This window comes from Hyla sarda, chromosome 5 (assembly GCF_029499605.1).
Source record: "Hyla sarda isolate aHylSar1 chromosome 5, aHylSar1.hap1, whole genome shotgun sequence".
NCBI lineage: Eukaryota > Metazoa > Chordata > Amphibia > Anura > Hylidae > Hyla > Hyla sarda.
The window spans coordinates 16068706-16094147 of NC_079193.1; the positions used below are offsets into that span (position 1 = coordinate 16068706).

The following is a 25442-nucleotide window of genomic DNA, read 5'->3' on the forward strand; positions in this document are numbered from 1 at the left end:
GCTTGTACTTTTTGATCAAAAATGTATACTAACAACCTGTTAGTTTTTGATATTGTGCTGAGAAGCAATCAGATCATTATACAAGATTGTAGATGTGCACCATGTCTGTTTTTCTACCCGAATTCAAATTGTGATTTCTATCCCCTCTCTTTTTTTTTTGTTTGAACATGTTGTCTGCACTCTTCCCCACCCCCTCAGCCCAACCCTATATAAGTAGTAGTTAGCTACACATGGGTCATTTCTTTCCTAGCAGCCTCCAGTCTGACTGGGAGAGCATGGTAAGTGAGCCGTTACACCCTGTTCACACTGGTGTGGTGCTGTGCGGTGTCCGTTACTGCCGTGGTGCCGTGTCTGCGGGGGGGTGCGGCCCAAAGACTGGTTTGAGTGGCATTGGGGCCGCTCTGCCGGTGGGTCGCTCCCCACTGTGGGCATTGGTGTCGCGGCGGTGGTGGTCGCCGCTCGGTGCTGCGCCATTTTATGCTAGGGACGTTAGGGACCCACTCAAAATAGGTGGCCTTGACGTGGCGAGTGGGCTTGTACTTTTTGATCAAAAATGTATACTAACAACCTGTTAGTTTTTGATATTATGCTGAGAAGCAATCAGATCATTATACAAGATTGTAGATGTGCACCATGTCTGTTTTTCTACCCGAATTCAAACTACTATTACTACAACTACTACTACTATTAATATTACTAATAATGCCATTACTTCTACAACTACTACTACTATTACTACAACTACTACTACTATTAATATTACTAATAATGCCATTACTTCTACAACTACTACTACTATTACTACACCTACTACTACTACTACTACACCTACTACTACTATTACTACACCTACTACTACTACTACTACTACTAACAACTACTGCTATTACAACTACTATTTCTACACCTACTACTACTAACAACTACTACTACTATTATTACAAATACTACTACTATTACTACAACTACTACTGCTATTAATATTACTAATACTGCCATTACTTCTACAACTACTACTACTATTACTACACCTATTACTACTATTATTACAAATACTACTACTAGTACTACAACTACTACTACTACTATTATTACAAATACTACTACTATTACTACTACTACTACTATTAATATTACTAATACTGCCACTACTACTACACCTACTACTACTATTACTAACAACTACTACTACCATTATTACAAATACAACTACTACTACTATCAATATTACTAACACTGCCACTACTACTACACCTACTACTATTATTACTACACCTATTACTACTACTACACTTACTACTATCATTACTACTACTACAACAACTACTACTACTATTTTTTTTAAGAGCCGAGGCGCGTGCTCTCTATTACCCAAAGTGCAAGAAAAGTGCAAATGTGTCACACAAAAAAAACGTGCACAAAGGATGCGATCTGTCGCTAAGCCCTTCTCCAACAGGAGAGAGGCCCCCCAACAAACCTACCCTTCACCTCCGGGCCAAAAGGCACCTGCAAGGATCCAGGTTTGATGCCCCTTTTCGCCGAAGCTACTAAGGGGCTGAAAAATGCTCCTGGCTTCAACCTAGGCGTTAATCAAGGTATCAGCCGAGGAGGCGTATACTGATGGCACCTCGACCAAAGCCAAGATGCCCAGGGGTTGCAGAGAGGTGAGGAACCAAATGGCCACACACACCTCCCCTAGACCACCAGGAGGGACACCCAGAAGGGCTACCGCATCCTGACAATCTACTACTACTATTAATATTACTAATACTGCTACTTTAAGGCCAGTAGAGAAACATTGACTTTTAGGACACTTATGGCACAATAGTTTCCTTCTTTCTGGGGGAGAGCTAATTTGCATACTTTTTTTCCCATGAAGCATTGCCTGTAAATATGTTTTCTTATGACAACAGGGTCTCTTCAATGAAAATCCTGAGTTGTTATCATTATTATTATTATAATTATTATTAGCCCCCTCCTCTCTCCTTCCCAAAGGGAGAAAAATAATCAGTGCCAATAATAAAAAAATTTCCCACAATTCTGCACCGATCTTACATTTGGGTTTTCCAGGATCATTGCTGCACAATCCATAAGAAGCAGCTCTCCTCCTCCTCCTCCTCCTCCTCCTCCTCCGGCCGGTGGGGGCACTGTGGGCGGGTGCGGTGGGGTCTAGTATTACACTGTGGTCACTGACACAGTCCTGGGCTCCTCTGCTGCACAATCTTCCTGGAGCCCTGTGATCATTGTCCAGCCTCACTGCACAGCGCAGGAGATTTGTTACATTGTGTCCGGGGCTTTATATTGTGTGATCCCATCTATGACTATGGAGGTGATGTCTGTGCAGATCTATTCTGCCATCTGGATTATACTGATTGGTGTGAAGACTGGAAACTGTCAGCAAGGTAAGAATGTATCATTGATTTCATATTATTATTGTTATTATTATTAATACTTTTTTGATATTATTATTTGAATAATTTTTATTTTATTATTTTTTGTATTATTATTATTATTATGTATTATTATTTTTATTAGTATTATTTGTAATATTATTATTATTACTCATTTATACTGGACAAATATTCTCTGGCTTCTGATGACTTGACAGTATTTCTGACCACAGGGTCCAATGGTCCAAGGGGGTCATCATAGGGGTCTTTTTAAAATAGTGTTCGCAAAACATGCACAAACTTTTTTCCTGCATTATATTTGCACCCTCCATGGTGCTATACACTATGACAGGTAGGTTATGGATGGGACCTTCGATGGTCACACAAAAAAGGTGCCGACAAACATGTACTCCAGACTTATGCAGCTGTATATACCTACCCTGACTCTTATGTATATCGTGCAATGTATACAATTTTGCATGCACTTGTAGCTGAATAGAATCACATTGCCAATGTTCCCCTCTTCCACCCGAAGGTTAGGGGGTAACCAAAACTGCTTCTGACTTTCCCCTTTGTCCTACAAGGGGCACAACCTAGTTGGCTTCTATGTGAATTCAGGCAAGTGGAGGAACCTTATGGCCACTCACATCTCCCCCTAGACTAGTGTTTTCCAAACAGTGTGCCTCCAGCTGTTGCAAAACTACAACTCCCAGCATGCCCAGACAGCCTTTGCCACCACAGGGAAAAGTGAGCATTCCCTGTTGTCATTAGAAATTAATGGGCTGCCTGTGTAATGCATGGACCTACCCATTCATCTAGATTGCTATTTCACAACCAATGAGCCTCCAGCTGTTTCAAAACTACAACTCCCAGCATGCCCAAACAGCCTTTGCCACCCCAGGTAAAAGTGGGCATTCCGTGTTGTTCATAGAAATGAATGGGCTGCCTGTGTAATGCATGGACCTACCCGTTCATCTAGATCACGATTTCCCAACCAATGTGCCTCCAGCTGTTTCAAAATTACAACTCCCAGCATGCCCAGACAGCCTTTGCCACCCCAGGTAAAAGTGGGCATTCCCTGTTGTCCATAGAAATTAATGGGCTGCCTGTGTAATGCATGGACCTACCCATTCATCTAGATTGCTATTTCACAACCAATGAGCCTCCAGCTGTTTCAAAACTACAACTTCCAGCATGCCCAAACAGCCTTTGCCACCCCAGGTAAAAGTGGGCATTCCGTGTTGTTCATAGAAATGAATGGGCTGCCTGTGTAATGCATGGACCTACCCGTTCATCTAGATCACGATTTCCCAACCAATGTGCCTCCAGCTGTTTCAAAATTACAACTCCCAGCATGCCCAGACAGCCTTTGCCACCCCAGGTAAAAGTGGGCATTCCATGTTGTTCATAGAAATGAATGGGCTGCCTGTGTAATGCATGGACCTACCCGTTCATATAGATCACTATTTTACAACCAGTGCACCTCCAGCTGTTACAAAACTACAACTCCCAGCATGCCCAGACAGCATGATGGGAGTTGTCTGTGTCAGGACCTGTCCAGAGCAGGAGAGGTTTCCTATGGGGATTTATTCCTGCTCTGGACAGTTCCTGACATAGACAGAGGTCTCAGCAGAGAGCACTGTGGTCAGACTGGAAAGAACTACACAACTTCCTGAGGAGCATACAGCAGCTGATAAGTACTAGAAGGATTAAGATTTTAATTTAGACGTAATTTACAAATCTGTATAACTTTCTGGCACCAGTTGAATTAAATATTTCTCTCTCTCTCTGATACCCCTTTAAAAGTCTGACAGCTGAGAGTCTGCTACAATTGTATCTAGCCTAGAGTCAGTGCAGGTAAAATGTATGGTGCACAGACAGCCCCCTAACACATAAAACGTTTACATTACCCTGTTGCATTAATATCAGGAGAGAGAACTTTGGTTTGTTGAAATATTTAGCTCACAGAGGATTCTCTAAGGTGGATACAAATGTAACAACCCATCAGCTGTGAGAAATAGTCAGTACAGGTAAAGGAGAGTGTCTCTATTCACTGACAGCAAGCAGAGATTTAGAAAACGGTAAGACATTGAACCCAAAAAATATTATACGTTTGATGAAATTCCTCTTATACAATGATCAATATTAGTCAGGATTACTTCCTATTAACTGCGACTGTGCAAATAAAATATCATGTATTTTCCTCCATGGTCCATAATATGTTATACTCATATCTCTCATTTCATCCTTCACAATATCCTCATCTATGAGAAATGTATCGAAACTGCATCACTAATGTCCTATGTATCGCGCACAGCGCTTTGTTTCTTAAACTGTATATATACATTGGTCCCTCAAGTTACAATATTAATTGGTTCCAGGTCGACCATTGTATGTTGAAACCATTGTATGTTGAGACCAGAACTCTATGGAAACCTGGTAATTGGTTCTGAAGCCACCAAAATATCATCCAAAAATAGGAAAGAGTGAGGATGAAAGAAAAATAAGTAGATAACTAATATAGATAAAGCAAATCCTTATATATAAAAGTAATAAAGATCTGCTGGGAGCTGTAATCACTGTCTATGTAGAGGACAGAAGCTTCTTCAGGGTCCTATACAGTACACAGTGTCCTAAAAAAGGTAACATGGAGCCGCCCTCACCTGATTTCCAAAGGAGCAGCTAACCCTGGTACAGGTAAAGAGTACAGAATATGTAATACCTCCCTGTACTGTAAAGGGCGCTACCAGTCATCAGTCAGTGCATGCACTTCAGTAATACAGGTAAAGAGTACAGAACATGTAATATCTCACTGTACTGTAGGGGGTGCTACCAGACACCAGTCAGTGCATACACTTCAGTAATACAGGTAAAGAGTACAGAACATGTAATACCTCCCTGTACTGTAGGGGGCGCTACCAGACACCAGTCAGTGCATACACTTCAGTAATACAGGTAAAGAGTACAGAACATGTAATACCTCCCTGTACTGTAGGGGGTGCTACCAGACACCAGTCAGTGCATACACTTCAGTAATACAGGTAAAGAGTACAGAACATGTAATACCTCCCTGTACTGTAGGGGGCACTACCAGACACCAGTCACTGCATACACTTCAGTAATACAGGTAAAGAGTACAGAACATGTAATACCTCCCTGTACTGTAGGGGGCGCTACCAGACACCAGTCAGTGCATACACTTCAGTAATACAGGTAAAGAGTACAGAACATGTAATACCTCCCTGTACTGTAGGGGGCGCTACCAGACACCAGTCAGTGCATACACTTCAGTAATACAGGTAAAGAGTAGAGATCATGTAATACCTCCCTGTACTGTAGGGGGCGCTACCAGACACCAGTCAGTGCATGCACTTCAGTAATACAGGTATAGAGTACAGAACATGTAATACCTCCCTGTACTGTAGGGGGCGCTACCAGACACCAGTCAGTGCATACACTTCAGTAATACAGGTAAAGAGTACAGAACATGTAATACCTCCCTGTACTGTAGGGGGCGCTACCAGACACCAGTCAGTGCATACACTTCAGTAATACAGGTAAAGAGTAGAGATCATGTAATACCTCCCTGTACTGTAGGGGGCGCTACCAGACACCAGTCAGTGCATGCACTTCAGTAATACAGGTATAGAGTACAGAACATGTAATACCTCCCTGTACTGTAGGGGGCGCTACCAGACACCAGTCAGTGCATACACTTCAGTAATACAGGTAAAGAGTACAGAACATGTAATACCTCCCTTTACTGTAGGGGGCGCTACCAGACACCATTGAGTGCATACACTTCAGTAATACAGGTAAAGAGTACAGAACATGTAATACCTCCCTGTACTTTATGATATTCACATATGTAATGCAAAATCCTCAAACCTATAGAACCTAAGATGTTTTACAGAACAAAAATACAGGAAAAAAAAATTCAGTTTGGAAATTCCATTGCAGCGAAATTTAAATGCCAATATGATATGTCAATTCTTAGGCTAGGTTCACACTGCAGAATTTCTGGGCAGAATTTCTGCCGGAGAAGGAGCAGGCGGCGCTAGGACCGAGCACACTGCATTGCTGCTCCCATAGACTGCAATGGATTTCTGGGTGGATCTTTTGGGAGATCTGCTCAGAAATGCATTGCCATCTATGGGGACGGCAATGTAGTCCACGCGGTCCTAGTGCTGCCAACTCGATCTCCGGCAGAAATTAGGCCCAGAAATTCCACAGTGTGAACCTAGCCTTAAGGTCTATTCACACGGCAGAATTCTGCCTCAGATTAAAGCCCATAGACTTCTATGGGATTCCGCACACCCATTCGCACTTCTGAATTTCCGCTTGCGGAATTCCGCTAGCGGAATTCTGCAAGCGGAAATTCAGAAGTGCGAATGGGAGTGCGGAATCCCATAGAAGTCTATGGGCTTTAATTTAAGGTGGAATTCCTCATGAGGAAATTCTACCATGTGAATAGACCCTTTTACTGCGGAATCTGTTTGGAAAAGCATTGTCACCTAAGGATTTCGGAGCAGTCCTTGCACTGCCGAGCGGAGTGTCCGCCTGGAACCTAGCCTCAAATAGACTGTACAATTTTTTAGAGGCACTTCAGAAAATCCAATATTGTTTTTTTTCGGGGGTTCCCTATAAAATCTGATCCCAGGATATCCTGATACTAGGATTCCAAGTGATTATCTATAATCTTTCATGAAACTTGGCGTGTTTATTTTTCATACAGCGCCACCACAGGTAATATGAGGCATTACATGATGTCTATAGGAATTAATAAGCTGCCTGTGTAATACTTGGATCCCACCTACTAGGTCAGTGGTCCCCAAACTGTGGCCCTCCAGATGTTGCAAAACTAAAATTCCCAGCATGCCTGGACAGCCGTTGGCTGTCCAGGCATGCTGGGAATTGTAGTTTTGCTACATCTGGAGGGCCACAGTTTGGGGACCACTCTACTAGGTCATCCAAATCAGTGTTTCCCAAGCAGTGTGTCTCCAGCTGCTGCAAAACTACAACAGCGCAGCATAATCTGTGGGCACTTTATAAATAAAAAATTATTGTTATTAATAATATTATTATTATTATTATTATTATTATTATTATTGTAACTCCCAGCCTAGAATGTTTTGCCTGTTCTCTGCAGTGGCCACTACAGGAGAAATGCGGTATTACATGTCAACCATTCAAACTGAAATAGGCAACAATGCAATACATCAGATCCACCAATGCAGAAACCATCAGGACAACCTTTCTCCATATACTTTGTGGTGGTTTCCAACCTTTTTTTTGCCTGAGTACCCCTTGACAGCCAATTCCCAAAAAGTGTACCCCAGTATTAGTGGGATTTATGTAATGAATATACTATAATTCATATGACTTTCTATTCTCCATATTTTCTCCCCATTCCCCCGATTTACAGGGGATCATAGTTGTTCATTTTTCCTTTTCTTCACTATCTGGCCTAGACCGCCATTAAGATTTCTCCCAGACAAGACTTCTCCACAGAACCAGCCAAACAAACATGTTAGGCTCCTTTCTCCAGTACATTACCCACCTCTTTACTAACTCCCCATGTGTATTTCCCCTCACAGTAATAGAGCCCACTTTGTGTCCCCATATAGTAGTAAGGCCCCATTTATTGCCCCCATATATAGTTTTAGACCCCCAAACTGTCCCTATACAACAGGGGTCTCAAACTCAAATTATCTGTGGGCCACTGGAAGTAGCAGCTGGGTGAGGCTGATCGGCATGGGGGCTCAAATATAATGTCCCCATCATGCACCCCTCATATATAATGCCCCGATCATGCACCCCTCACATATAATGCCCCCATCATGCACCCCTCATATATAATGCCCCCATCATGCACCCCTCACATATAATGCCCCCATCATGCACCCCTCACATATAATGCCCCGATCATGCACCCCTCACATATAATGCCCCCATCATGCACCCCTCATATATAATGCCCCCATCATGCATCACTCACATATAATGCCCCCATCATGCACCCCCCCATATAATGCCCCCATCATGCACCCCTCACATATAATGCCCCCATCATGCATCCCCCCATATAATGCCCCCATCATGCACCCCTCACATATAATGCCCCCATCATGTGCCCCTCACATATAATGCCCCCATCATGCACCCCTCACATATAATGCCCCCATCATGCACCCCTCACATATAATGCCCCCATCATGCACCCCTCACATATAATGCCCCCATCATGTGCCCCTCACATATAATGCCCCCATCATGCACCCCTCACATATAATGCCCCCATCATGTGCCCCTCACATATAATGCCCCCATCATGCACCCCTCATATATAATGCCCCCATCATGCACCCCTCACATATAATGCCCCCATCATGCACCCCTCACATATAATGCCCCCATCATGCACCCCTCACATATAATGCCCCCATCATGCGCCCCTCACATATAATGCCCCCATCATGCACCCCTCATATATAATGCCCCCATCATGCACCCCTCATATATAATGCCCCCATCATGCACCCCTCACATATAATGCCCCCATCATGTGCCCCTCACATATAATGCCCCCATCATGCACCCCTCACATATAATGCCCCCATCATGCACCCCTCACATATAATGCCCTCATCATGCGCCCTTCACATATAATGCCCCCTTCATGTGCCCCTCACATATAATGCCCCCATCATGCACCCCTCACATATAATGCCCCCATCATGTGCCCCTCACATAAAATGCCCCCATCATGCCCCCCTCACATATAATGCCCCCATCATGTGCCCCTCACATATAATGCCCCCATCATGTGCCCCTCACATATAATACCCCCATCATGCGCCCCTCACATATAATACCCCCATCATGTGCCCCTCACATATAATGCCCCTATCATGCCCCCTCACATATAATACCCCCATCATGCGCCCCTCACATATAATACCCCCATCATGCGCCCCTCACATATAATACCCCCATCATGTGCCCCTCACATATAATACCCCCATCATGCGCCCCTCACATATAATGCCCCCATCATGCACCCCTCACATATAATGCCCCCATCATGCACCCCTCACATATAATGCCCCCATCATGCACCCCTCACATATAATGCCCCCATCATGCACCCCTCACATATAATGCCCCCATCATGCACCCCTCACATATAATACCCCCATCATGCTCCCCTCACATATAATGCCCCCATCATGTGCCCCTCACATATAATGTTCCCATCATGCCCCCCTCACATATAATGCCCCCTTCATGTGCCCCTCACATATAATGCCCCCATCATGCGCCCCTCACATATAATGCCCCCATCATGTGCCCCTCACATAAAATGCCCCCATCATGCCCCCCTCACATATAATGCCCCCATCATGTGCCCCTCACATATAATGCCCCCATCATGTGCCCCTCACATATAATACCCCCATCATGCGCCCCTCACATATAATACCCCCATCATGTGCCCCTCACATATAATGCCCCTATCATGCCCCCTCACATATAATACCCCCATCATGCGCCCCTCACATATAATACCCCCATCATGCGCCCCTCACATATAATGCCCCCATCATGCGCCCCTCACATATAATGCCCCCATCATGCGCCCCTCACATATAATGCCCCCATCATGCGCCCCTCACATATAATGCCCCCATCATGCACCCCTCACATATAATGCCCCCATCATGCACCCCTCACATATAATACCCCCATCATGCACCCCTCACATATAATGCCCCCATCATGCACCCCTCACATATAATACCCCCATCATGCTCCCCTCACATATAATGCCCCCATCATGTGCCCCTCACATATAATGCCCCCATCATGCCCCCCTCACATATAATGCCCCCATCATGTGCCCCTCACATATAATACCCCCATCATGCGCCCCTCACATATAATGCCCCCATCATGCACCCCTCACATATAATACCCCCATCATGCTCCCCTCACATATAATGCCCCCATCATGTGCCCCTCACATATAATGCCCCCATCATGCCCCCCTCACATATAATGCCCCCATCATGTGCCCCTCACATATAATACCCCCATCATGCGCCCCTCACATATAATGCCCCCATCATGCACCCCTCACATATAATGCCCCCATCATGCACCCCTCACATATAATGCCCCCATCATGCACCCCTCACATATAATGCCCCCATCATGCACCCCTCACATATAATGCCCCCATCATGCACCCCTCACATATAATGCCCCCATCATGCACCCCTCACATATAATACCCCCATCATGCACCCCTCACATATAATGCCCCCATCATGTGCCCCTCACATATAATGTTCCCATCATGCGCCCCTCACATATAATGCCCCCATCATGTGCCCCTCACATTATGCCCCCATCATGCCCCCCTCACATATAATGCCCCCATCATGCACCCCTCACATATAATGCCCCCATCATGCTCCCCTCACATATAATGCCCCCATCATGTGCCCCTCACATATAATGTTCCCATCATGCGCCCCTCACATATAATGCCCTCATCATGCGCCCTTCACATATAATGCCCCCTTCATGTGCCCCTCACATATAATGCCCCCTTCATGTGCCCCTCACATATAATGCCCCCATCATGTGCCCCTCACATATAATGCCCCCATCATGCGCCCCTCACATATAATGCCCTCATCATGCACCCCTCACATATAATGCCCTCAGCATGCGCCCTTCACATATAATGCCCCCTTCATGCGCCCCTCACATATAATGCCCCCATCATGTGCCCCTCACATAAAATGCCCCCATCATGCCCCCCTCACATATAATGCCCCCATCATGTGCCCCTCACATATAATGCCCCCATCATGCGCCCCTCACATATTATGCCCCCATCATGCGCCCCTCACATATAATACCCCCATCATGCGCCCCTCACATATAATACCCCCATCATGCGCCCCTTATATATAATGCCCTCATCATGCGCCCCTCATATATAATATCCCCATCATGCGCCCCTCATATATAATGCCCCCATCATGCGCCCCTCACATATAATACCCCCATCATGCGCCCTTCATATATAATGCCCCCCATCAGCCCCTCTTCCCCTCCATTACAGTTCCTCAATCTTGCAGTGCCCTTACATCCTTTCACACTCCCCCCCTTCTCTATATTACTGTTCCCCATGCCCCATCCACCCTAAAATAACCCCTATGTAACGTACCGCGCAGGCTCCTCTGGCTCCACTGCTGCTGTGTTTGCTAACGCTGTCTTTCTTCCGGACGTCGGCGCCGTCCTCAGCGCGGCCCAGATAGACTCCGCCCACTGACGTACAAGCATACAAGCTCTACGTCCGATGTGCAGCAGCGGTCACACCACTACAAGCTCTATTAACACCACTCGCTACCGTGGTCAGTGTTCTGTAATGGCGGACGCCTTGTGGCCTATACAGCAGGCCACGCTGTAGCTCCATCCAACCCTGTGCAACGGCCCGCAAAATTTCGGGCCGCGAGTTTGAGACCCCTGCTATACAAGCCCCCCAAGTGCCTACATATAAAGTTGTAGGCCCCCATCTTGCCCCGCTTCTGCTCCTCCGGTGTGGTAGTTAGCACAGTGACCGCCGCCGCCGCTACCCCATTGCCTTCCCCATGCCCGGTTTTATAATTACCTGTTCCCGGGGTCCGCGCTACTTCTGGCTCCGGCGGCGTCCTGAGCTGTCACGGGGCCACTGATGGTGACATCGCATTGAGGACGTCACTCGTCATTCAGCAGCGCACAGCAACAACGCAGGACGCAGCAGGAGCCAGAAGTATTAAATCGGGGACGGGGGAGCCAATGGGGCAGCGGCGGCAGCGGTCTCTGGGCAGAGGATAGGCAGGGGGAGGCAATCAAGCAGCGTTAGTGGTTGGACTCAGGACCCCCGGACAGGCAGGGGGAGAGAAGCAGGTGGCGGCGGCGGTCTCTGGCCCCGCTAAAGCCGCTGCAGTTCATTGATTTAAAGCGCCCGCATTATCAGTAAGGTTAGATGCCGATGTCTATAACTTACAACATCGTGAATATCGGCCAATCCGATGATCGGTCGACCCCTACCTGCTCGTCTCCCACATATAAACCCTGGGTGGAGCTTCTCTCTCTTGTTCCCGAGGTTCAGTGCAGTCAAGTGGTCTTAGTATGTGTGTCCAGAGCAGTTGAGGCCGTAAAGGGGTACTCCGGTGGAAAACTTTTTTTTTTTAATTTTTTAATCAACTGTTGCCAGAAAGTTAAACAGGTTTGTAAATTACTTCTATTAAAAAATCTTAATCCTTCCAGTACTTATTAGCTGCTGAATACTACAGAGGAAATGTCTTTCTTTTTGGAACACAGAGCTCTCTGCTGACATCATGACCTCAGTGCTCTCTGCTGACATCTCCGTCCATTTTAGGAACTGACCAGATATGTTTTCTATGGGGATTTTCTCCTTCTCTGGACAGTTCTTAAAATGGACAGAGATGTCAGCAGAGAGCACTGTGCTCGTGATGTCAGCAGAGAGCTCTGTGTTTCATCTGGAGGTCTGCAGGTTGGAGACCACTGGTCTATACAGTTCAGCCGGGACCCAAGGAGGTGACCAGTGACACATAGACCTTGCAGGTTTGCTGAGACTTGTAGTAGACGGGAGAATTTAGTGCAGGCCACGCTGAATAGACAACAGACTTGACTTGACTGACAAGACTGTGACTTTAGCTTACTGTGTGCACCTGACTTGTAGCTGCAGGACTTGACTTAAAGGGGTACTCCGGTGGAAAACTTATTTTCATTTATTTATTTATTTTTTATCAACTGGTGCCAGAAATTTAAACAGATTTGTAAATTACTTCGATTAAAAAAAATTAAAAAAAATCTTAATCCTTCCTGTACTTATTAGCTGCTGAATACTACAGTGGAAATTCTTTTCCGTTTGAAACACAGAGCTCTCTGCTGACATCATGAGCACAGTGCTCTCTGCTGACATCTCTGTCCATTTTAGGAACTGTCCAGAGTAAAAGGAAATCCCCATAGCAAACATATGCTACTCTGGACAGTTCCTAAAGAGTACCCCTTTAATACCATCTGCCCTTAGGGTAACAACATCTACCCTGCACCACATACCCCGCCATTACTGTATGGACAGCTACTGGCTTCTGACCTAAAGGGCATTACATGGTGTCCTGGGCGGCATGTGTGATGCCTGGACCTACTGGGTCCTCTTTTGGGGGAGAAGACCTTTGTGGACCCTCTAAACTCTGGTTCATAAATGCATTGGAGCAATATAAAATATTGGATATTACATTTAAAATGTAAAGGAATTTCACCAGGATAGAACCCTGGGGCCCTGTGTACCTGGTACCCAGACCGTCTCCACTCCATGTTCATACTGGTGCACACATGGCCTCCTATCAGGCCATTTATCTACATCTTTGAAGTTCTCGGGCCGCTGTGACATGCAGGGGCCCAGGAGAGAGGTGCTTGGTTTGGTAAATGACCCTCTTCAGATCCCAATGTGACGGTGTCTCCTGAGCTATAATAACAATGATTGCAATCTGCTCATCCGGCGGGCGGCAGCTTTATTCTTACTATGTTCAATGTGGCCGATTTGCTGCAGAAACTTCTGCTATTCATCTGAGGCAGCGTTACCCAACCAGGGCCGGCTCTACCTATAGGAGAATTAGGCAGCTGCCTAGAGCGCCCTCTTGATGGGGGGCGCCGCTCTGCCTGCTACAAGAAAGTTAGACAACAAGCATCCGAACCACTCGCTCAGCCAGTTACAGTGTGTCACCCCAGTAGTAAGGTGATTACATGAGGAGGAGGTTTGTTACAGTGTGTCACCCCAGTAGTAAGGAGATTACATGAGGAGGAGGTTGTTACAGTGTGTCACCCCAGTAGTAAGGTAATTACATGAGGAGGAGGTTTGTTACAGTGTGCCCCCCCCCCAGTAGTAAGGAGATTACATGAGGAGGGGGTTTGTTACAGTGTGTCACCCCAGTAGTAAGGAGATTACATGAGGAGGAGGTTTGTTATAGTGTGTCACCCCAGTAGTAAGGAGATTACATGAGGAAGAGGTTTGTTACAGTGTGTCACCCCTGTAGTAAGGAGATTACATGAGGAAGAGGTTTGTTACAGTGTGTCACCCCAGTAGTAAGGAGATTACATGAGGAGGAGGTTTGTTACAGTGTGTCACCCCTGTAGTAAGGAGATTACATGAGGAGGAGGTTTGTTACAGTGTGTCACCCCAGTAGTAAGGAGATTACATGATATGGAGGTTTGTTACAGTGTGTCACCCCAGTAGTAAGGAGATTACATGAGGAGGAGGTTTGTTACAGTGTGTCACCCCAATAGTAAGGAGATTACATGAGGAGGAGGTTTGTTACAGTGTGTCACCCCAGTAGTAAGGAGATTACATGAGGAGGAGGTGTGTCACCCCAGTAGTAAGGAGATTACATGAGGAGGAGGTTTGTTACAGTGTGTCACCCCAATAGTAAGGAGATTACATGAGGGGGAGATTTGTTACAGCGTGTCACCCCAGTAGTCAGGTGATTACATGAGGAGGAGGTTTGTTATAGTGTGTCACCCCAGTAGTAAGGAGATTACATGAGGAAGAGGTTTGTTACAGTGTGTCACCCCTGTAGTAAGGAGATTACATGAGGAAGAGGTTTGTTACAGTGTGTCACCCCTGTAGTAAGGAGATTACATGAGGAGGAGGTTTGTTACAGTGTGTCACCCCTGTAGTAAGGAGATTACATAAGGAGGAGGTTTGTTACAGTGTGTCACCCCAGTAGTAAGGAGATTACATGATATGGAGGTTTGTTACAGTGTGTCACCCCAGTAGTAAGGAGATTACATGAGGAGGAGGTTTGTTACAGTGTGTCACCCCAGTAGTAAGGAGATTACATGAGGAGGAGGTTTGTTACAGTGTGTCACCCCAGTAGTAAGGAGATTACATGAAGAGGAGGTTTGTTACAGTGTGTCACCCCAGTAGTAAGGAGATTACATGAGGAGGAGGTTTGTTACAGTGTGTCACCCCAGTAGTAAGGAGATTACATGAGGAAGAGGTTTGTTACAGTGTGTCACCCCTGTAGTAAGGAGATTACATGAGGAAGAGGTTTGTTACAGTGTGTCACCCCTGTAGTAAGGAGATTACATGAGGAGGAGGTTTGTTACAGTGTGTCACCCCTGTAGTAAGGAGATTACATGAGGAGGAGGTTTGTTACAGTGTGTCACCCCAGTAGTAAGGAGATTACATGATATGGAGGTTTGTTACAGTGTGTCACCCCAGTAGTAAGGAGATTACATGAGGAGGAGGTTTGTTACAGTGTGTCACCCCAATAGTAAGGAGATTACATGAGGAGGAGGTTTGTTACAGTGTGTCACCCCAGTAGTAAGGAGATTACATGAAGAGGAGGTTTGTTAGTGTGTCACCCCAGAAGTAAGGAGATTACATGAGGAGGGGGTTTGTTACAGTGTGTCACCCCAGTAGTAAGGTGATTACATGAGGAGGAGGTTTGTTACAGTTTGTCACCCCAGAAGTAAAGAGATTACATGAGGCGGAGGAGGTTTGTTACAGTGTGTCACCCCAGTAGTAAGGAGATTACATGAGGAGGAGGTTTGTTACAGTGTGTCACCCCAATAGTAAGGAGATTACATGAGGAGGAGGTTTGTAACAGTGTGTCACCCCAGTAGTAAGGAGATTACATGAGGAGGTTTGTTACAGTGTGTCACCCCAGTAGTAAGGAGATTACATGAGGAGGAGGTTTGTTACAGTGTGTCACCCCAGTAGTAAGGAGATTACATGAGGAGGAGGTTTGTTACAGTGTGTCACCCCAGTAGTAAGGAGATTACATGAGGAGGGGGTTTGTTACAGTGTGTCACCCCAGTAGTAAGGTGATTACATGAGGAGGGGGGTTGTTACAGTGTGTCACCCCAGTAGTAAGGAGATTACATGAGGAGGGGGTTTGTTACAGTGTGTCACCCCAGTAGTAAGGTGATTACATGAGGAGGGGGGTTGTTACAGTGTGTCACCCCAGTAGTAAGGTGATTACATGAGGAGGGGGGTTGTTACAGTGTGTCACCACAGTAGTAAGGAGATTACATAAGGGGGAGGAGGTTTTTTACAGTGTGTCACCCCAGTAGTAAGGAGATTACATAAGGGGGAGGAGGTTTTTTACAGTGTGTCACCCCAGTAGTAAGGAGTTTATATGAGGAGGGGACTTGTTACAGTGTGTCACCCCAGTAGTAAGGTGGGGCAATTTAAAGGGTGGATCAATGGGGTGGAGTCAAGGGGGTGGCAAAATTAGCTTTTGGCTAGGGTGGCAAAAATCCTTGCACCAGCTCTGCCTTCTGCTGTTTCAACATTACAACTTCAAGCATGCTCGAGCAGCCTTTGGCTGTCCGGGCATGCTGTAAGTTGTAGTTTTGCAACAGCTGGGGGCACCCTGGTTGGGAAACACTGATGTAGGGTTTTACAGAAATCTATGCCCTTACTGAAGAAGCAACTCCATGAAGATGCCTTAAAACCGAGGTCCTCTAAATGTTGCAAAACTACAACTCTCAACAGCCGCTGGTAGTTGTCGTTTTGCAACATCTGGAGGTCCTCAGCTTTGAGACCACTGCAGTAGAGGTTTTAATGTTTTCTGCCAGCCATATGCACCAGTTGTGGCATAAATTCCAAAGATCTGCCAAAGAGCGGATCCGCCATGTTGGGTTTTCTCATTGTTGGGGCAGTCATCGAAAAATGTTATAACAGATCTGCATCTCATCCATGGAAACCCGGACCAGATCGCAAATCATGGCGGAGACCGACCACGAATGATGGATCTGGACCCCATCAATGGAAACCTGATGTTCATGTTAGTGTAGCTGAGCTGCAATACCAGGAGTAATAAGGATATGTTCACAATAATAAGGAATGTCCGCGCCGAATCCTACTGGAATATTCCACACGGACATTCCGCCGCAGCAGGGTCCCATAGATTTCAATGGGATTCTACTGCACTCTGCATACAGCAGAATTTCCGTGGCAGATGTTTCTGCAGTGGAAATCCTAATTCTAGCATCCACAGAAAGAATAGACTTGCCTATTCCATCTGCCGATTCCGCTTGAAAATGCATTGCCGTCTATGAGATGACGCATTCCTGAGCGGTCCTAGCGCCCGCCAGATCGTGCACATGTGCGGAATGTCCACCCCTGTTTTCAATTCCAGACGTTTTTGGCCGTGCATAACAACTTGTTCTAAACCAGTCTGCTCCGTCACTCCAGTATTTATTATAACTACTTTTGTTTGTTGTTAGTAATAAATGTTATAATTGTAGCGTTTAGTTTGCTATTGTTTGACATCCAAAAAAAAAACAACTTGTGGGGCAATGTTTTTACCACATTCATATCACGCGATATACCCCTTCCTGGTTAGATATTCTTTAAAAAATATATATATATATCTGAATGTTGTACTATGAACAGCTTTATACTTGCTTGCTTTCAATTTTAAAACAGCACTCTTCAGGACCGTATTGGTAGTGCAAGTATAATTTTGTACTCATTTAAAAGTGTACTCCGTTGGAAAACATTATTTATTAATTTATTTTCAAAATCAACTGGTGGCAGAAAGTTAAACAAATTTGTAAATATCTTCTATTTAAAAATCATAATCCTTCCAGTACTTATCAGCTGCTGAATACTGCAGAGGAAGTTGTGTCGTTCTTTCAAACTCTGACCACAGTGCTCTCTGCTGACACCTAGTGATGAGCGAATATTTGTCCTATATTTGCGAATTTCACGTATTCATTATATTCGTTGTGTATTTGCGTATTCGTTGCATATTCGCATAATCGCACATGAAACTGCAAAAAATAAAATAAAAAAAACGCTGCTGGGAGGAATCTAATATAGTGAAGAGGTGGGAAACTTTCCTATTGGTTGCTAGGGATGTTGATAACCTCTGACAAGTGTATTTGCATCATTCTCATTGGCCCACAAGCTAAAAGAAGGAATATGCGCATATGCGAAATATTCGCGCTCCACAGTCTCGCACAGTAACTAGTATAAGAGTCTTCTTTAGACCACAAGCTTGAAGCAGGAAGGGACGTGATCACTGTCATGTGTTCTGTGAAGAAAAAAAAAATTAATATTTGTAATTTAGAATATATAGCGAATATATCCGCAATATTCGGGAATTCACGAATTTGCGATATTGGTGATAAAAATGTATATTCGCACCCAACACTACTGACACCTCTGTCCGTTTCAGGAACTGTCCAGAGCAGGAGAGGTTTGCTATGGGGATTTGCTCCTGCTCTGACAATTCCTGAAACAGACAGAGGTGTCAGCAGAGAGCACTGTGATCAGACTGGAATAAACTACACAACTTCCTATGGAGCATACAGCAGCTGATAAGTACTGGAAGGATTAAGATTTTTTTAAATAGAAGTAATTTACATATCTGTTAAACTTTCTGGCACCAGTTTATTAAAAAAAAAAAAAAAAATTTCCACCGGAGTACCCCTTTAAATGAGCTAATACATTAATAATTGATGCCTAATAATGATATCCACAGTAAATCCAGATGCACATAGAGAAAACTCAGATAAAAGCCTGATGGCCTTGATGGAATTGTTTGTCTTGGTAGATGGTAGTGATGAGCAGCAGGGGCCATTTTCGAATTCGCAATATTTCTCGAATATATTGACGATTATTCATCCTATGTTCGCGAGATTTGCTATGTTCGTTTACTTTTTTCTTCCATGCGAATTTTAATTCGCATGGAAGAAAAAGTGGACGAACATAGCGAATTTCGCAAACATAGAACGAATAATCCTATGATTTTTTGAAAAAAACAACAATATTTGTCATTACGGATATATAGCACTATATTCTAAATATTCGAAAAAAAATCGCGAAATGTCGATATTCGTGACAAAAATTCGCATTACGTATGTTCGTACTCAACACTATGGAGGAGTTGAGAGAAGTTCTTCTTGGCGTTAGTCAGGTATCAGAACTTTTAACTCCTCGTTCATTCACCTTCTGACCCATGACTCGCCCCCAGCCGATCGCTTGGCAGTAATTGATTGATCTTCCTCCTGCGCCATAGGGAGGTCACGGAGTGTAAGAGTGAGAAACGAAAGACAAGGGGGGTGGGGGGGGGGGAGTCCTGTCCATCATCAATGCCGAAACAGCTACCACCACCTAAGGTGGAGAATTGTGATGGTTCCCATTATCCCGACCTCACCCTACCAGTCAAATCAACTTGTAACAAACTGGAAATCCGTCCCTGCGTAGAGTTGTGTATACAACAATGAATGGGAACAGACATATAATAAAGTGTATAACAAGGAATATAATAAAGTGTATAACAAGGAATATAATAAAGTGTATAACAAGGAATATAATAAAGTGTATAACAAGGAATATAATAAAGTGTATAACAAGGAATATAATAAAGTGTATAACAAGGAATATAATAAAGTGTATAACAAGGAATATAATAAAGTGTATAACAAGGAATATAATAAAGTATATAATAAAAAATATAATAAAGTATATAATAACGAATATAATAAAGTGTATAACAAGGAATATAATAAAGTATATAATAAGGAATATAATAAAGTGTATAACAAGGAATATAATAAAGTATATAACAAGGAATATAATAAAGTGTATAACAAGGAATATAATAAAGTATATAACAAGGAATATAATAAAGTGTATAACAAGGAATATAATAAAGTATATAACAAGGAATATAATAAAGTGTATAACAAGGAATATAATAAAGTATATAATAAGGAATATAATAAAGTATATAACAAGGAATATAATAAATTGTATAACAAGGAATATAATAAAGTATATAACAAGGAATATAATAAAGTGTATAACAAGGAATATAATAAAGTATATAACAAGGAATATAATAAAGTATATAACAAGGAATATAATAAAGTGTATAACAAGGAATATAATAAAGTGTATAACAAGGAATATAATAAAGTATATAACAAGGAATATAATAAAGTGTATAACAAGGAATATAATAAAGTATATAATAAGGAATATAATAAAGTATATAATAAGGAATATAATAAAGTGTATAACAAGGAATATAATAAAGTATATAACAAGGGATATAATAAAGTGTATAATAGCAAATATAATAAAGTGTATAACAAGGAATATAACAAAGTATATAACAAGGAATATAATAAAGTATATAATAATGGAGGATGCCTGCAGCGGACTACAAGTGCCACAATAGAATCCTACACCAGATAGACAGTGTGGATGTGTAACAATTAGAATAATACAATACAGGAATATGGGTGCACTACTGTGGTAGATGTATACAATGACATTGGCTAATCCCTCAACACTGATGTTAAAATTGAGACATTCGCCAGTATATCCTTATATGAAGGACACACCAGAGCCCGCACACCAACGCCAAGGTTTCTCAAATGGCGCGGGACCTAACGCTAATCCTACCTGTGCGTGATAAGCAAAACAGGGGCCTGTGGGCAATTACGGTAGCATTAGGTCGGGATAGCCAATGTCACTGTATACATCTACCACAGTAGTGCACCCATATTCCTGTATTGTATTATTCTAATTGTTACACATCCACACTGTCTATCTGGTGTAGGATTCTATTGTGGCACTTGTAGTCCGCTGCAGGCATCCTCCATTGTATGCATTTTTATGCTGGGGATCGCCCCTAGCAACGGACTACAAGGGCAGGATCTGCTCCCCCAGTATAAATGCACAACCGCATTTGGGGTTGAGCACCTCCAGCCATTTGAGATCACGTTTTTTGTTGTTGTTTAAATGTTATACTTGGAGGTGTGTAAACTCCATATGGAATGCGCCTTGAACATTTTCTAGGTAGCATTATGGTTTCACCTGTGAGGCCAGGCACCTATATTAGCCAACTCAGGTGGGGCTTGCAGCTTGCCTCCCTCCTCCCATTGCATGTGTGCTCAGTCACGCTGGAGGGTACCTGGGAGGACTCTGTGAGCTGACCTAATGCTACCGTAATTGCCCACTGGCCCCTGTTTTGCTTATCACGCACAGGTAGGATTAGGTTAGGTCCCGTGCCATCTTGAGAAACCTTGGCGTTGGTGTGCGGGCTCTGGTGTGTCCTTCATATAGGGATATACTGGCGAATGTCTCAATTTTAACATCAGTGTTGAGGGATAGCCAATGTCATTGTATACATCTACCACATAGTGCACCCATATTCCTGTATTGTAAAGTATATAATAATGAATATAATAAAGTATATACTAACGAATATAAAAAAGTATATAATAACAAATACAATAAAGTATATAATAAAGAATATAATAAAGTATATAATAACGAATATAATAAAGTGTAAAACAAGGAATATAATAAAGTATATAACAAGGAATATAATATAGTGTATAACAAGGAATATAATAAAGTATATAACAAGGAATATAATAAAGTATATAATAACAAATATAATAAAGTATATACTAACGAATATAATAAAGTATATAATAACGAATATAATAAAGTATATACTAACGAATATAAAAAAGTATATAATAACAAATATAATAAAGTATATAAAAACAAATATAATAAAGTTTATAATAACGAATATAATAAAGTATATTATAAAGTATATAATAACGAATATAATAAAGTTTATGATAACGAATATAATAAAGTATATGATAACGAATATAATAAAGTATATGATAACGAATATAATAAAGTATATGATAACGAATATAATAAAGTATATGATAACAAATATAATAAAGTATATAATAACGAATATATTAAAGTATATAATAATGAATATAATAAAGTAAATAACCAATAAAATAAAGTATATACTAAAAAATATAATAAAGTAAATAATAATGAATATAATAATGAATATAATAAAGTATATAATAACGAATATAATAAAGTATGATCATAATTTTTTACTGTATGTCAACATCTCATCTCATCTTAATTTAGAACATATATGAAGAGAAAAAAGGATGGAAATAAATAAAAAACTAATAACATTCTAACTTAAAAGGGTACTCGGGTGGAAATTTTTTTTTTTTTTTTTTTATCAACTGGTGCCAGAAAGTTAAATAGATTCTCCAGTAATCCTCCAGTACTTATTAGCTGCTGAATACTATAGAGGAAATTATTTTCTTTTTGGAACACAGAGCTCTCTGCTGACATCACGAGCACACTGCTCTCTGCTGACATCTCTTTCCATTTTATCAACTGTCCAGAGCAGCAAATGTTTGCTATGGGGATTTTCTCCTACTCTGGACAGTTCTTAAAATGGACAGAGATGTCAGCAGAGAGCACTGTGCTCGTGATGTCAGCAGAGAGCTCTGTGTTCCAAAAAGAAAATAATTTCCTCTGCAGTATTCAGCTGCTAATAAGTACTGGAAGGATTAAGATTTTTTAATAGTAGTAATTTACAAATCTGTTTAACTTTCTGGCACCAGTTGACTTATAAAAAAAAACGTTTCCACCGGACTACCCCTTTAAAGGGGTACTCCGCCCCTAGACATCTCATGTGTCCAGAGGCTGGACCCCCCTATCCCCAGAATAGGGGATACGATGTCTGATCCACACCCCATGTGATGTCACGCCATGCCCTCTCAATGCAAGTCTATGAGAGGGGGCGTGTTGGATATCATGCCCCCTCCCATAGACTTGCATTGAGGGGGCCTGGCATCACGCGCCTTCCCATAGACGTCATGAGCCTCCTCCCCGCATCGCCTGTCATCCGGCACGGGGCGAAGTTGGCTCCGTGCACTGGATGTCTGGGGTGCTGCAGCCGAGATCGTCGCAAACAGATCAGTTCGTTTGGAGCATCGGGTACATCACCGGAGGCTCGTGACATCACGGCCATGCCCCCTCAATGAAAGTCTATGGGAGGAGGTGTGGCAGCAGTCACGCCCCCTCCCATAGACTTGCATTGAGGGGGTTTGTCCATGACTTCACAAGCGGGCATGGCCGTGACATCACGAGCCTCCACCTCACATCGCCAGTCATCCGGCACGGAGTGAAGTTCACTCCGTGCAACAGATGTATGGGGTGTCGCAGCCAAGATCGTGCTGGAGAGGGGATTAGATGTCTAGGGCCGGAGTACCCCTTTAAGCTTTTTCCAGTGTGTATAATGTTCTGCAGTATTATTCGGTTTTGGGGCTGTGTTTCTATTACACATCTGTGCACTGGCGCTTGTATGTTTACAGGTTGTCTGTCCCGGGTTTTGTTGGCTGCGTCACTCGTGTTAGTGTTCGGAGGATACATTCCATTCAGATGACTAACAAGATGCGATGATGAAGAACTAGGTTGATCGGTTTGACCATTCGCTGATGTGTCTATGGCTGGAGTCAGCTGTGTACGGGCAGAGCAGATTTTACTGCAGTGCGTCAATTGTCAAAGGGGGATCCAATCGAATTAGCCATTAGATATGTCAGCGATCATAGACCAGTGGTCTCCAAACTGTGGACCTCCAGCTGTTACAAAACTACAAAGTTTTTACATCCGTATTTCACCCTGACATAAATCGTCCTGAAAAGGATTGTACACCACCACCCCCTGAACCAACCAGGCTGAGGCCTATCTCACTGCCCTTTCTGTGACAGATACAATGAGCCCAGGGACTTCTAGGTCACCAGATTAGACCATTGTCAGAATTTACCCAGTTTGCCCTGGGTGTTCTGTCTTGTCCACCCTCCAATGTAGCGTCAGAGAGAGTGATAAGCGCAGCAGGCAGTGGCCCCTAAGCGAAAAATTAAAAATATTTCTAATATACTTTGTTTTAAAAAAAAATGAAGTTTTCTATGTTTTATTTGTGCTTAAAAAAACTCAAGAGCACATTTTCCCCCAACTCATACACAGACTTTGGACCAAAGTCCAAACACAGGAAGTGCCACCTGGAGTGCTGAGGGGGGGGGGGGGGTCCAGCCTCATCCAATCATAGCTCCTCTCACACATAACTGCCATATGCTGTTGGTTGGACCCCCCCTCAGCACTCCAGGTGGCACTTCCTGTGTTTGGACTTTGGTCCTAAGTCTGTGTGTGAGTTGGGGGAAATGTGCTCTTGAGCTTTTTTAAGCACAATTAAAACATAGAAAACTTAATTTTTTTAAACAAGATATATGAGAAATATTTTTCATTTACCATAAGGAGTGCAATAGCAAAAATTAGTTTTAATGAGAGTGACCCTTTAAATGAATCAGGCATGAATCAGTGAGGCATTCAAACCTCCTGTGCTAGATGCCCCTGATTAGACAGTACTGCCACCCCCCTCCCCCTGCTGTACTCTGACTTCTACTAGTAACATCAGTCCATCACCTCCTTCTGTACACTGGCTAATGCAAGTCGGCCACCTCCTGCTGTACTTTGACCACTAGTCTTCAATCGGTCGCCTCCTGAAGTACTTTGACCACTAGTCATCAGTCGGCCGCCTTCTACTGTATGCTGACTACTTCAGCTTTCACTAGTCCATCACCTCCTGCTGTATGCTGACTACTACTGCTCTCACTAATCCATCACCTCCTTATCTATGCTGACTAATATCATATCTTATTAGTCCACCATCATCCTTGCCACCAATACTACTAGCCAGGTCTACACATACACCACCAATAATCCCCCAAAAAGGGAATTTTTTTTACCTATTTCATCTCACCTCACTATTTTGGGACACCAATCCTATTGCAACTCTCAAACAGGAGAATTTATGGAACACTTGGACAAATCCATTGCATCACCTCTGTGCGCATTTTACCACTGGCAGGCATTTACCGACAACCAATGATACTTTACGCCACTTTATTGTTGTGCTAAAAGGCATACAAAATCTGCTAGCGCAGGGTGTATCTAAACCAGATGTTAGTTACCATTACCTTTATTTAGCAATGGAAAACAATTTTTTTTTTCATATCAACTGGCTCCAAAAAGTTAAACAGATTTGTAAATTACTTCCATTAAAAATCTTAGTCTTCCAGTACAAATCAGCTGCTGTATGC

The 25442-nt window shown here is 43.3% G+C and overlaps 1 protein-coding gene across 1 annotated transcript in view; it reads left to right on the forward strand.

Moving 5' to 3' along the window:
- The first annotated feature begins 2241 nt into the window (after positions 1-2241).
- Positions 2242-25442, forward strand: part of VWDE (von Willebrand factor D and EGF domains) — a 157427-nt gene continuing 134226 nt past the window's right edge. The window contains exon 1 of the mRNA XM_056518916.1: positions 2242-2402. Within this exon, the coding sequence (XP_056374891.1) occupies positions 2318-2402 (85 nt within the window). The 5' untranslated portion in view covers positions 2242-2317. The remainder of the gene's footprint in view (positions 2403-25442) is intronic.